Source organism: Prionailurus viverrinus, chromosome E2 (assembly GCF_022837055.1).
Source record: "Prionailurus viverrinus isolate Anna chromosome E2, UM_Priviv_1.0, whole genome shotgun sequence".
NCBI classification, from domain to species: Eukaryota; Metazoa; Chordata; class Mammalia; order Carnivora; family Felidae; genus Prionailurus; species Prionailurus viverrinus.
The window spans coordinates 56,746,564-56,760,580 of NC_062575.1; the positions used below are offsets into that span (position 1 = coordinate 56,746,564).

General features: G+C 43.7%; 3 protein-coding genes across 4 annotated transcripts in view; 2 read left to right on the forward strand and 1 right to left on the reverse strand.

Moving 5' to 3' along the window:
* The first annotated feature begins 1,831 nt into the window (after positions 1 to 1,831).
* LOC125153788 (vomeronasal type-1 receptor 4-like) lies at positions 1,832 to 2,773 on the forward strand. The gene has a single exon (XM_047837308.1). The coding sequence runs from the start codon at positions 1,832 to 1,834 to the stop codon at positions 2,771 to 2,773; it is 942 nt and encodes a 313-aa protein (XP_047693264.1).
* A 3,762-nt stretch (positions 2,774 to 6,535) lies between these two features.
* LOC125153772 (zinc finger protein 677-like) overlaps positions 6,536 to 14,017 on the reverse strand; it is a 160,664-nt gene continuing 153,182 nt past the window's right edge. For both annotated transcript variants that reach the window (XM_047837287.1, XM_047837286.1), the window contains 2 exons: positions 7,725 to 7,919; positions 6,536 to 6,728 (listed from right to left, as the gene is read on the reverse strand). In XM_047837287.1, coding sequence (XP_047693243.1) covers positions 6,699 to 6,728; positions 7,725 to 7,919 — 225 coding nt within the window. In that variant the 3' untranslated portion in view covers positions 6,536 to 6,698. The remainder of the gene's footprint in view (positions 6,729 to 7,724; positions 7,920 to 14,017) is intronic.
* On the forward strand, positions 11,080 to 12,855 carry LOC125153792 (protein FRG2-like-1). The gene is given in 5 exon segments (XM_047837311.1): positions 11,080 to 11,260; positions 11,536 to 11,610; positions 11,833 to 11,913; positions 12,179 to 12,238; positions 12,241 to 12,855. Coding segments are annotated over 5 exon segments (900 nt in total). The 3' UTR covers positions 12,744 to 12,855.

Genomic DNA, 14,017 nt, shown 5'->3' on the forward strand with positions numbered 1-14,017 from the left:
AAAGTAAGTTACAGCATGTATGAACCTCATAGCAATGGCTCGTACATTTTCATTTGCTTTATACTCTTGGGGCGCCTGGGTGGCTGAGTCAGTTGCACATCTGACTTCAGCTCAGGTTGCGATCTCATGGTTCTTGAATGTAAGCCCTACAGTGGGTTTGCTGCTGTCAGCACGGAGCCTGCTTTGGATATCCCAATGCTCACTCTCTCTCAAAACTGATTAAACAATTTTTAAAAAAAGGTTATATACTCAACTCTTGAAAAATCTCTTTAAAAATTAATATTTCTCTTGTTAACCTTTATTGATATACAATTGACATGCCAAAAATCGCACATATTTAATGTGTATATTTTGATGAGTTTGGAAATCTGCTTACCTCTTTGATGCCATCACCGCAATCAAGGTACTAAAATATCCATCACTTCCAAAACATTCCTTGTGTTCCTGTGTGTGTGTGTGTGTGTGTGTTTGGTCAGAGCACTTCACTTAAAGTATAGGCTCTTTTCATAATTGCAAGTGCACAATACTGTACTACTAACTATAGTCACCATACTGTACAACAGATCTCTACAACTCACTCATCTTGTATAACTGAAACTTTACACACATTGAACAACAATTCCCCATTCCCCCTCCCTCCAGCCCCTGGCAACCACCGTTCTATGCTCTGCTTCTATGGGTTTGACTATTTTAGATTCCGCATGTAGGTGAAACCATACCGTATTTTTCCTTCTGTGATTCGCTTATTTCACGTAGCATAACGTTCTTCTATGTTCATCCAAGTAGGAGTTCCTTCTTTTTGAAGCTTAGATAATATCTCATTGTATGTATATACTCCACTTTCCTCATCCATTCATAGCTAATGGGCATTTCAATTGCTTCCATAACTTGGCTATTGTGAATGATGCTGTAATGAATGTGGGCATGCAGGTACCTCTTTGAGACCTTGGTTTCAATTCTTTTGGATATATACCAAGAAGCGGGATTTCTGGATGATGAGATAGTTCTATCACATTTTTTTTGAGGAACTTCTATACTTTTCCATGGTGGCTGCAATATTCTACATTTCTACCAGTAGTGTATAAGGACTCCAATTTTTCCACATCCTTACCAACACTTGTTATCTTTGGGGCTTGGAAGATACTAGTCATTCTAACAGATGTGAGATAACATCTCATTGTGGATTTGATCTGCATTTCCCTGATGATTAGTAGAGTCGACCACCTTTTCATATACTTGATCATTCATATGTTCTTTGGAGAAATGTCTATTCCTAAAGTTGCCCATTTCTTAATTGGGTTATTTGGTGGTTTCTTCTATTGAGTTGTTGGAGATTCTTACGATTTGTATATTAAACCCTTGTCAGATGAATGCTTTGCAAGTATTTTGTCCCATTCCATAGACTGCCTTTTCACTTTAGTGATTATTTCCTTTGCTCTGCAGAAGCTTTTTAGGTTTATATAATCCCACTTGTGTTTTTTGGTTTTGCTGCCTCTGCTGTTGCTATCAGATCCAGGAAATCATTGCCAAGACCAATGCCAAGAAGATTTTCCCCTATGTTTTCCTGAAGGGGTTTTACAGTTTCACATCTTATGTTTAAGTCTTTCATCCAGTTTGAGTTGATTTGTTGTGTATGGTCAAAGATAGGGGTCCAATTTCACCCTTTTACATATGGATATCTGGTTTTCTCAACACCATTTCGAAGGAGAAACTAGTGATAAGTGGAGAATATTGGATTTTAGTTGACAAGACACATGATGCCCACACCTCATATTCCCATGCAGGATCCTCTGGTTCTGAAGATAAATCTCAGTGACTGGAAACCAGCAGAATGGCCTCCAGGGATTTGGTCATAGGAGTGATCTTCCTAACCCAAACTGTGGTCGGAATCTTGGGGAATTTCTCTCTTCTTTACTATTATATCTTCCTCTCTTTCACTGGGTGCAGGTTGAGGCCCACAGATTTGATTGTCAAACACCTGGTTGCAGCCAACTCCTTATCCCTCCTCTGTAAAGGAGTCCCCCAGATGATGGCAGCTTTCGGGTGGAACAATTTTCCAGGTGATTTTGGATGCAAACTTCTTTTCTATCTTCACAGAATAGGCAGGGGTGTGTCCATAGGCAGCACCTGCCTCTTGAGTGCCTTCCAGGCCATCACAATCAGCCCCCAGAACGCCAGGGGGACAAAACTTAAAAGGAAAGCTCTCAAGTACATTGACTTCTCTATATTCCTGTGCTGGACCGTCTACATGCTGGTAAATATCATTTGCCCTATCCATGTGACTGGCAAACGGAACAACATGAGCATCTCAATGAGAAAGGATTTGCAATACTGTTCGGGGACAACTAATAACAAAATCACACAATTGCTACATGCAGCGTTGTTATCATTCCCTGATGTGTTATGTTTGGGGATCATGGTCTGGGCCAGTGGCCACATGGTCTTCATCCTGCACAGGCACAGGCAGAGGGTCCAGCACATTCACAGCACTAATGTCTCCCCCGGATCCTCTCCTGAGTCCAGAGCCACTCAGAGCATCCTCGTCCTGGTGAGCACCTTTGTGTGTTTCTACTCCCTCTCCACCATCTGCCAAGTCTTTATTGCTGTTTTTGATAATCCCAGCTGGTTGCTGGTGAACGTCTCTGCCTTGATCAGTGGATGTTTCCCAACTGCCTGCCCCTTTGTTCTCATGAACTGTAACTCCTGTGTGTCCAGGTTCTACCTTCCCTGGCTGAGGAACACAACATCCACGAAAGTGATAACAAACGCGTAAATTGTACAGTGTACAGTTGTTACTTCATTCATTCCCCGAGCTGCCAGCATAATGACGCAACAATCACACCCCAGGAGAGTGGTCAGCAAGCCAGAATGAGCATCTGTCCCAAAAAAAACCAATCAGTGGTAATAGTAAATGTAAATGAAATATTAATGCAATTATGAAAATACTTATGTAACTGAAATTTTGTTCACACTTCCAGTGAAATAGTTTGGAATCTGTGCAATTAAAAAATGTTCCTGAAACAATCTAGAGATTGTGAGGGAGTATTTGAGTGTTGTAATTTTTAATTTGACATACTAAATATATCCAGAAATTAACTACGCTTGGAATTGTTGGAAAAGTTGCAAGAGAAGTTAACATGTGAGACGGCCATTCAAGAAAGTGAAGAAAAGAATGTTCTCAAGTAATAATGAAGTAGGATGGGGTGATGGTGGAGTGCAAATTCAGGTTCAGTTAGGAACATTTGGGACTAAGTTATAAAATTTGTAGTTTAAACCTTAGGGAAACAGTAATCTTTAAAATATGATGACATGGAGGGATATTAGCACATTTAAGGCATTTAACACAGAAATGGACAAAGGGACCTGGGTTGGGACAAAGGAGAGCACAAAAACCTGTTGTCACTGATGAAAAAAGTGAGTGGGTGGCAATTTTAAAAAACACATCAGGCAACCTACTGAATGGGAGAAGATATTTGCAAATGATATATCTAATAAGGGGTAAGGGGTTAATGTTCAAAATATATAAGGAGCTCACACAGCTCAACCAAAAAATAATAATAATCTGATTTTAAAATGAACAGAGGAGTGGCATCTGGGTGGCTCAGTTGGTTAAGTGTTTGACTTTAGCTCAGGTCATGATCTCAGAGTGTGTGAATTCAAGCCCCGCATCAGGCTCTGTGCTGACAGCTCAGAGCCTGAAGCCTGCTTCAGATTCTGTGTCTCCCTCTCTCTCCCCCTCCCCTACTCTCACTCTGTCTCTCTCTCTCTCAAAAATAAATAAACATAAGAAAACTTTTTTTAAAAATGGACATGGGGGGCGCCTGTGTGGCTCAGTAGGTTGAGTGTCCGACTTCGGCTCAGGTCAGCAAACTCACAGACTGTGAGTTCGAGCCCCGCGTCGGGCTCTGTGCCGACAGCTCAGAGCCTGGAGCCTGTTTCAGATTCTGTGTCTCCCTCACCTGTTCATGCTCTGTCTCTCTCTATCTCAAAAAAATAAAGGTTAAAAAAAAATGGAGGGGCGCCTGGGTGGCGCAGTCGGTTAAGCGTCCGACTTCAGCCAGGTCACGATCTCGCGGTCCGTGAGTTCGAGCCCCGCGTCGGGCTCTGGGCTGATGGCTCAGAGCCTGGAGCCTGTTTCCGAGTCTGTGTCTCCCTCTCTCTCTGCCCCTTGCCTGTTCATGCTCTGTCTCTCTCTGTCCCCAAAATAAATAAACGTTGAAAAAAAAATTAAAAAAAAAAAATGGACATAGGACCTGAATCGACGTTTCCACAAAAGACACTCACATGGCCAACAGACACATGAAAAGATGTTTCATATCACTAATCGTCAGGGAAATGCAAATCAAAACCACAATGAGATATCATCTCACACCAGTTAGAGTGGCTAGTATCAAAGATATAAGAAATAACAAGTGTTGGCAAGGATATAGAGAAAAGGGAGCCCTTGTGCATTATTGGTAGAAATGTCAGTTAGTGCAGCCACTTTAGTGGCCACTAGTAAACAGTATGGAGATTTCCACAAAGTATTAAAATCAGAAATATAATACAACCCAGTAATTCTACTTTTGAGTATATGCCCGAGGAAAATTAAAACACTAATTTGAAAAGATACACACAATGCCGCTGTTTACAGCATTATTTACAATAGCTAAGGTATGGAAGCATTCTGGGTGTCCATCAATAGATAAAAATGGGATATATATACATGATGGAATATTACTCAACCATGAACAAGAATGAAATCATGTCATTTGTGACAACATGAATAGACCTAGAGTTTATTATGTTCCATGAAATAAGTCAGACAGAGAAGGACAAATACCATATGATTTCACTTATTTGTGGAATCTAAAAATCAAAAGAAATGAATGAATGAACAACAACAACAAAAGAGACACATACTCACAAACACAGAGAATGAACTGGTGGTTGCCAGTGGGGAGGGTGTAGAGGGATAGATGAAAGAAATGAAGGGGACTAAGAGGCACACACTTTCAGTGATAAAATAAATAATCCATGAGGATGGAGAGTTACAGCATAGGGAATATAGTCAATAATACAGTAACAACTGTGTGAGGTGACAGACGGTGACCATACTTATCATGGTGAGCATATCAGAATGTACATAGTTGTCAAGTCACTACGTTGTACACCTGAAACTAATATGATATTATGTGTCAACTCTACTTCAATTAAAATTTTTAAAAAAGGAAAAAAACCCAAATACATGCCATCTGGGATAACCTGGCATGAATTTGTAGAAGGTAGGTTTTTCTTTAAAGTGTGAGGATGCCAGTTGGCCATGTTGGAATGAGGGAGATTTGGGAGGAGCACCCTCAAATGTCTAAGGTGAGGAAGTAAGGGGGAGGCTTCCACTTTACTGAAATTCACTTCAATGGATAAAGAAAATGTGGTGTATCCATATACAATGGAACATTATCCAGCAACACAAAAGAAGGAAATCCTACCATTCGCAACAACACAGATGGCTCTCGAGGGCATTCTGCTAAGCAAGATAAGTCAGATAGACAAAGATGCATATATGGCATATATGATATTGTTTGTATGTGGAATAGAAATAAAACCAAACTCCTAGACACTAGAATGGTCATTGACAGGGATGGGCGCCAGGGGAGATGGGGAGATGGTAGTCAAAGGGTACAAGCTTCCAGTTATAAGATGATAAGTTTCTGGGGTTCTAATGTACAGCATGGTGACTATAGCTAACAATACTGTGTTATATACTTGGAAGTTGCTAAGAGAATAGATTTTAAACATTCCCAATACACCAAAAAAAGAATTACATAATGAGATAAAGGTCTTAACTACGCCTGTTGTGGTATTCATTTTGCAATATATATGTGTATCAAATTGTCACGTTGTATATCTTAAACTTGCACAATGGTACATGTCAACTGTATCTCAATAAAACTGGGAAGGAAAAACACTCATTGTCTTCATGGTGCTTGCTTAACATATTAGAATCCCTTCCATATTGTGGGAGGATGCCAATAGTTTTGCTTCTATTTTTCTTTTCTTTTTCATTTTTTTTTTTGAGAGAGAGAGAACATGCAAATGGGGTAGGGGCAGAAGGAGAGATAGGGAGAAGAGGATCTTAAACAGGCTTCATGCTCAGCATGGAGCTCAGTGTGGGACTTGATCTCATCACACTGGGATAATGACCTGAGCTGAAATCAAGAGTCCAATGCTTAGCTGATTGAGCCACCCAGGAGCCCTTGTATTTTTCTTACTTGGACCATTCCTGCTGGGTACTGCAAACCTTGTGCACACTGTGACTGGAGCATGGCAGTGAAATTGGGGTCCTGGCCAAAGTGCTTGGGTGCAGCATGGGGTGCATCAATAAGTCCACCTCCCATCCTAAGGCTGGTTCATGAGCTAAGAGAAAATTCAGTTCAAGTCTTTTTTTATTTTTTTAAGTTTGAGAGAGACAGAGAGAATGCAAGTGGGGGAGGGGAGAAAGAGAGGGAGAATCCCAAGCAGGCTCTGTACTGTCAGCACAGAGCCCAACATGGGGCTTGAACTCACAAAATGACGAGATCATGACCGGAGCTGAAATCAAGAGTCAGATGCTCAACCGACTGAGCCACCCAGGTGCCCCTTCAAATCAAGTCTTTAGATGGAAGGCTGGATGGATCCACATGGGCGGATGTCATCTAAGGTTTCCTGACAGGTCAGATCTATTCCTGGATATGTGCGTAGGCGTCAGCCTGGTAGGATGTTGTAGAAAAACACCAGTCAAATAAAATACGTTTTACCCTCAATGAAGAGTAAAAAGACATCTCAAAAAAGGAAAAAGAGACCTAGGACCTATGGAAACATTTCACAGTAAAAGAAATGCAAATGGTCATTTCACATATACAGAGGTATCCAACCTCAAGGGGCGCCTGGGTCGCTCACTTGGTTGAGCATCCGACTCTTGATTTAGACTCAGGTCGTGATCTCACAGTTGGTGAGTTCCAGCCCCAAATCAGGCTCTGCGCTGGCAGCACAGGTCCTGCTTGGGATTCTGTCTCCCTCTCTCTCTGCCCCTCCCCCACTTAGTCTCTCTCTCTCTCTCAAAATAAATAAAAATAAACTACAAAACTAGAAATTTCAGCATACATATTCCTTAAATTTATAATTTTATTTTATATTTTTATATATTTTATATGCAATACAAAATTTAAAATATATGTAATATAATAATATATAGAAATTTAAACATTATATATTAAATATGTATCTGTTATATATAACATACAAGTTATATATATCATATATATTTACATATATTATACAATTTAAAATATATGTGTTATAGGGGGACCTGGCTGCCTTAGTCAGTGGAGCATAAAACTCTTGATCTCAGGGTTATGAGTTTGAGCCCCACATTGTGTGCAGAGATTACGTGAAAGTAAAATCCTTAAAAATATGTTATATATATATATATATTTCATATATTTATATAACATAAAATATATATTTACGTATACAATGGGTAAATTTTTATGTATTATTATATTCTATACATATATTATTATTATTTATCATTTTGCATTCCTGAGTGAGGAACCCTGAAAACTATTGAGCTCTTTGTATATTTCTATTGAATCTCTGTCTGAGCTTGGAGATGGCTGTGCATGCAGAACAAAGAAAAAGACATCGGATTCCAGCGTCCTCGGATTCCAGTTCTAAGAATGGCTTCAACCACCCAGATTCCTCACCTTTGCCTTTTTTGCTTCTGTCAGTCTTGCCAAAAAGCCCGGGGTCTGGAATTGCTGAGGCTTCCTTGGTTCCAGGTTCTTCTCCTCCCTGGAGGCCGAGGGCTGGGAGACAAGGGCCCCAGCCCAGCCCTTCAGGGGACATCTCCTGGTCCTCGCCATGTGTCCACAGGCCTGATAACAGTTCTTGCACATTATCTGTGGGTCGAAGAGGACAGTGGTCAGTGAGACAGCATCAATCACAGGCAGTTTTCAAAGGTTCCTATCAGGACAAGTGTTTTGATTTGGGAATTGTTTTTTCTGGAGGGGACACAGACATGTAACCTGTTAAGTGTCTGGAACTTCATGATGCAATCAATAGTCATATCCGCAACTCATTTTATTTTATTTAAAAAAATTTTTTTATTTAAGTTTTTATTGAAATTCCAATTCACAACCCATTTTAAATCGGGAACCAAGGACAAAAGATCAAAAGGTCTGAGGAGGATGATAATGGCTCAGCTGTCCTTGCAGCTCAAATTTTGGATCCCGAGCAAACTCCATGGGACATATTGAATATGTCCAGGATAATTGAGAAAGGATGAGGCGGACCAGAAGCCTCCCCCTCCAGCTGGCCTTTTTACTGCCTGAGGAGGCCCTGCTCAAGCTTTGGAGCTCACCGCACCAGCTGGAGACAATCCACTTTGATTAATCACTCTGAAGATATAAAGGGATTATTTCCTGTTTATTTTCCTCTGCATTTTTATTTCATTTTTATTTGTTTTTTATTTTGCCACACATCTGATATCATCAACTATAATTTGATGAGTGTCATTTCCAAGCATTTAAGATATTTTAACACATATGTACCTATTTTTTAAATTATATATTGCTTTCTGCAAGTGCAAGATATGTATAACATCCATATACTGTTCAATTCTGTATCATGACTTTTCTCTCAATTGCTTCTGAAGAGTCTCCCTTTCACACATATACCTGTAGTTCATCCCGTTTCAGCACTATTTGCCATTTACTTGGACTGGACCTTTGGTTTTAATCTCTGATCCTATTCAAGGGGATTTATGTTGTTCCTAATATTTTCCTTCCACTGGCAATGCTGCCACGAACATACTTGGCCCATGTTCTTGTTTGCTATGAATTCCCTGTTGCTATAAACAGAAAGTGAGGAACCAAATTTCCGGATCATGGTTTTCAGGCATCTTTATATTTAGTCCCCATATTGTCCCCTGAAGGGGTTAAACCAATCACAACCCACACTAACCCTGGAGGAGAGTCTTCAATTCCCCACATCCTTGGTACACAGGGTAATGTCTGAATTTTTACTAATGATATGCATGTGAATTGGTGATGTTGTTTGTTTATTTCCATTTGTTCTATTGTAAGCAATGCTGTACATAACATCATATTCATCACAGTCTTACTAACACACGAAATGTCCTTTTGAATTTCTTATTCAATTCACTGTGGATTGTTTTTCTTTCCTTTCAATGGGTAGACATTACTTTGTATATATTCTGGATATATTTCTCTCAAAGTGATGGGAATTGCAAGTATGCACTTCCATTTTGTACCTGGCCTTAAATTATATTTTCAGACAGAATGTACCAGATAATAAGTATTAGTAATGTAGGAACTTTATTTAGATCCTGGTTCAAAACAAACAAACAAAAACAATTTAAAAATGTGTTTGAGTAATTTGGGAGAATGTGACTATGAACTGGGTATTAGATGATATTAAGAAACTAAAGAATAGGGGTGCCTGGCTGGTTCAGTCAGTAAAGCATGTGACTTCTGTATTCAGAGTTGTGAATTTGAGTCCCAGGTTGGGTGTAGAGATTACTTAAAAATAAAATCTTCAGGGGCGCCTGGGTGGCTCAGTCGGTTAGGCGGCCAACTTCGGCTCAGGTCACCATCTCGCGGTCCGTGAGTTTCAGCCCCGCGTCAGGCTCTGTGCTGACAGCTCATAGCCTGGAGCCTGTTTCAGATTCTGTGTCTCCCTCTCTCTGACCCTCCCCCGTTCAGGCTCTGTCTCTCTCTGTCTCAAAAATAAATAAACGTTAAAAAAAAACTAAAAAAAAAAATAAAATCTTCAAAAAAATAAAGTAAAAAGTAATTTGTGTTGTAATAGACTGGGAGTCTTTTTATTATCTTTTATATCCTCGAGTAGTTATTTACTAGAGATGAATTTTATGGCTCGCCACTGGTTGATTACAGAAATCCTGAATTCCACGATTTGCACTCAAGATTCCAGCTCCATTTCCCATCGAACCCCCATTCCAAAGGAGAAGTTTTCAGTGGATGATACAAGAATGGCAAAACACCGACACATTTTGAGGTGGCCTTAAAAAACAGATTCACTTTATTTTCTTTAATTGTGTGAATGCTTGAAATTTCCATATTAAAACCTTTAATGAGGGCACTTGAGTGGCTTAGTCAGTGAAGCTCAGGTCTTGATCTCAGGGTTGGTGGGTTGAAGACCCACAGGGTGCTGAACACTGTGAGTGAGGAGCCTGCTTGGGATTCTCTCTGCCCCTCCCCCCACTTGCACGTGCATTCTCTCTCTCTCTCTCTCAATAAATAAACTATTAAAAAGGCTTAAAAACCTTTAATGAAAATAAATCAATATTGGCGAACTATCTTCACCGTGAATTATTTTTAGTTCATTGCTGGTTTCACTTTTATATAAACATGTGGTATTTGTCAGATGTACTGATAGGTAAGATTGACTTGTTGATGTTCCTACAGTGACATCTAGTCGTTAAAGGTCCAGGGCAGAGTTTTCGCTCTCTTTGGCCAAGAATGGAAACACAGGCGAGAAATACGCCCTTTGCATCAGAGGGGTCTGGTGGACATTTTTTTTAAGTCCGATTTTCCTGTGACTTACTCAGAACGAAATTATCAGTGAGAAGAATACTGACAATACATGTTTTCCAACGATAGGGAAGAAATCTTTCTGATAAACCTACCTAATCCCTGTACTCCTGGGAAGAAGGAACACAAATCCAGCAGGGTCTTAACTAGTTGTGGGTGGGAGTTGGACTAGAAGTAAGACAGGGAGGGGTCCCCAGCCTTCCAGTCCCTCTGCCCCCCGGCTTTGTTGTCCCGCTTTTTGTCACCACCACAGGCCCCTGCAAAAGGCTCCCCTTGGCTGAGTGGGGCCCCCCACAGGAAGCACAAGCGGCCACGTTCCATCTCTCGCGAGAGCCCAAGTTCCCGAGCGGCAGGAAGGTGGAATTTTTCCAGCCAATAGGAGCGAGCCACGCCTGCGAGGGCGCCTATAAAAGGCAGGTGCCAGCGGGCAGTCTGCACTTGGGAGACCTGGCGGTGCAGGGAGAAGGCAGTCCCCGGGGGCTTCCAGATGGATTCTGGAACTGAAGGCTCAGAGCCCCGCAGCTCATCCGTGCGACACCCCACTGACCGGCCGCCCTGCCACCAGAACTCGTTCCCAGAAAGCGGCTCAGATGTGGAGGAGAAAGCACTGGAAGGGAAAGAGGAGACGTTACTGTCGCCGTTGAGAGAGAGCCGCACCCAAAGGCGAGGTAGGAGTCGGGTGGGTTGTGTGGGGGGGCTGGAAGGAGGGGTAGGGGTCAGGGTTGTATTCGGAAATCGGTGGTAGGGAACATCACCCAGCTCCAGGGAGGCTTTGAGAAACGGGGCATTGATCCCCACGGACCAACTTGCTCAGGTTCACCTCGGACCCTGGCTGAACAGCCTCTGTTGAGAGAACCGTCCACAAATCGGGGTCTGGGATGGACTAGAGGGTTCTGCGGGCCTCGAGAGAGGCCACTCGCGCAAACGGCCTCTTTTCCCCCAGGGTCAGAGCCCAGGACAGAGGAGGAGGATCCCAGGGAAAGTGAGCCCAAAAGGGACAGCTGCATTTCCGGATCAGGTGAGAGCTGGTTTTGCTGGGGAGGGGGCACAGGACGTGGGGCGGCTCAGTCTCCCCGGTCAGGGAACTGGAGCTCGGTGGCACCCTCGCACATCCTGGGCTCTAGGAAGAGCTGGGAACCTGGCCTTGGCTGCCAGCCCCGGTCCTCGCGTGTGCAGGACGGATTAGGGCCGCGAGGGTGTCGGCCCGAGGCGGTCACAAAACCTCTGGCCTTGTCCACAGAATCGGAAGGCTGCTCCAGTTGGGAGGGCTCCGGCAAGAGGAAAGCCATTTCCAGCGACAGCACCTGCCCCCCAGCAGCAGGTAGGATCTTGCTTTGGGGCGGAGGTGCGCGGAGAGGAAGGCAGGTCAAGCACGCGGGGCGTGGGCACAGAGGGTTGTTGAGGGGCTGAATCGGGTGAGGAGGCCCTGGAATCCAGGGAGCTCTGGGGGACCCGTGCCGGGCCTGGCCTCGCCTCGTCCCAGAGCCGGGGCAGGAAGGCTTAGGAGGCCGGCGGTGTTCACCCGAGGGGGTGGGGTCCCCGGGAATCCAGCTGGCGGGGCGCTCGGCCACGTGCTGCCTCCGCAGGGGCCTCTCCAGCAGGTGAGCGCAGTGTGACTCCGGGAAAGAGGAAACGGACGACGCCGGACTCGGCCAGGGCAGCGAGAACGAGGAGACCGCGGGTGCCCAGCGCAGGAGACGCGGGGCGCGGGGCGCCGGGCGCGGCCGGCGGAGCAGGTGCAGGTCCCCGGGAGACCGGCCGCCCCCACTTCGGAAGAGGCTGGTGACCGCCGTGCGCGCCCTGTCTGAGGCCGTCCGTCAGGACGTGGCTGGGGCGTGGGAGCAGCGGGAGCGTTCCCCGCTGACCTGGGAGCAGCGCTCAGGGCTCGGGCGGCTCTGGGCGCCTCTGTGCGCGGCCTTGCGGACCGTCTACACCATGGCCAACCAGGCGGCCTACGTCTTCCCTGCAGAGAGCTGGCTCGTCCCAGCCCCGCCGCCGGGCCCCCGGGCTCCAGCTGGGGATACAGGAGAAGCCCGGGGCTCCCCCCGCGAGGGATACAGGGCCTCCCCTCCCCGGGTCGGGAGCGAGGCCGCCCGCGCCCCGGAAGGCACCCGCGCTGGCGCAGAGCTGCGCGCGCAGCCCCCGGGGTGAGACCAAGGCCCTGCTACCGCCCACACTGCGGGTACCGCGCGTGTCAGACTTGGGGCGCTCGGAGCAAAGGCACTGCAAACACCGAGTGCGGAGCTGACGAGCTCGTGTCCGATTTCGTGTTAGGCACTGTAGTGTGTTTTGAGGGTCTTGGGACGGCCGAGCATTATTTCATGATGAGAACAGGTATCGGGTGTAATTCCTCTGTTGTTGCCAACGTCTCGCCAAGTAAACATACTTCTCTCCTCCCCTTTGAGAGCTCTAAGTCTTGGGTCCCCTGCCTCCAGTCTTGGAGGACTGAAGCCACAGGCCTGGGGGAGCAACTATGTGGAGGGATGGTTGTACTGTTCAGTTTGGTGAAGTCACCATGTCGGTTTGTCCTTCGCTCTTCAGTTACTCTATATGAAACCTGGTTCAAGATACATTAGTGTTATTGACCGTATGTGCTTATTCTCACAACTGGCTCATATGCCAAATTTTAAGATTTCTTCTATTTTGCAGATTTCAAGTTATCCTATTTATGAAAGGATATTAAATCCAAGATAGATGCTGTCATTTAATATATATTTTTATGTACTTTCCAATTTGTATTTTACACTGGGATCATGTAGTCTTTCATCTATAAATGTGCAGAATTTTATGTAAGCAAAATAAACCTTTTTCCGTATTGTCTTGTCCTTTGGTTCCTAATGTCTACATAACAACGATAAAAATGCTGCTCATGGATTGTAGGTCTTAGATAATTTCATATTTATCTAGATGGAGTTTGTTTTATGGCAAGTGAGGGTTAGGGAGGAGGCTGTTTTCTTTTCACCTCTACTGCATTTCCACCTCGACTTTCCTACACCTAGCAGCTCTTATTGTAGGACGGGGATAGCAGTTAATTATCCCACTGAATGGGGCAATTCAATTATATTATAAATCAGTTTGAACCCACGCCCTGGCTTCAAATTATACAAAACAAGTGCCTGCATGTGTACAAAAAATTACAATTGGCAAGTTACATTTGGGGATTGGAGGTGCTATTACCAAAGGATGAAAAATAAAATTTTAAAATAATAAAATAATACAACAAAATAAAATAAAAAACAGAACACCTGGGAATAAATCCAATAAAAATGTATCAAGTGTATATGAGAAACCATATAAGATTTCAGAAATATATGAAAGTAGACATAAACAAATATAAAGTCACATCATTGTTCTTAGATAGAAAAACTCCATATTATCAAACATCAATTGTCCCTAAGCTAATTTATAAATTTAATTTGTTTCTG

What these genes read in the sequence shown, in the direction of transcription:
- LOC125153788 (XM_047837308.1), top strand. Translation starts at nt 1,832, where the DNA reads ATGGCCTCCAGGGATTTGGTCATAGGAGTGATCTTCCTAACCCAAACT.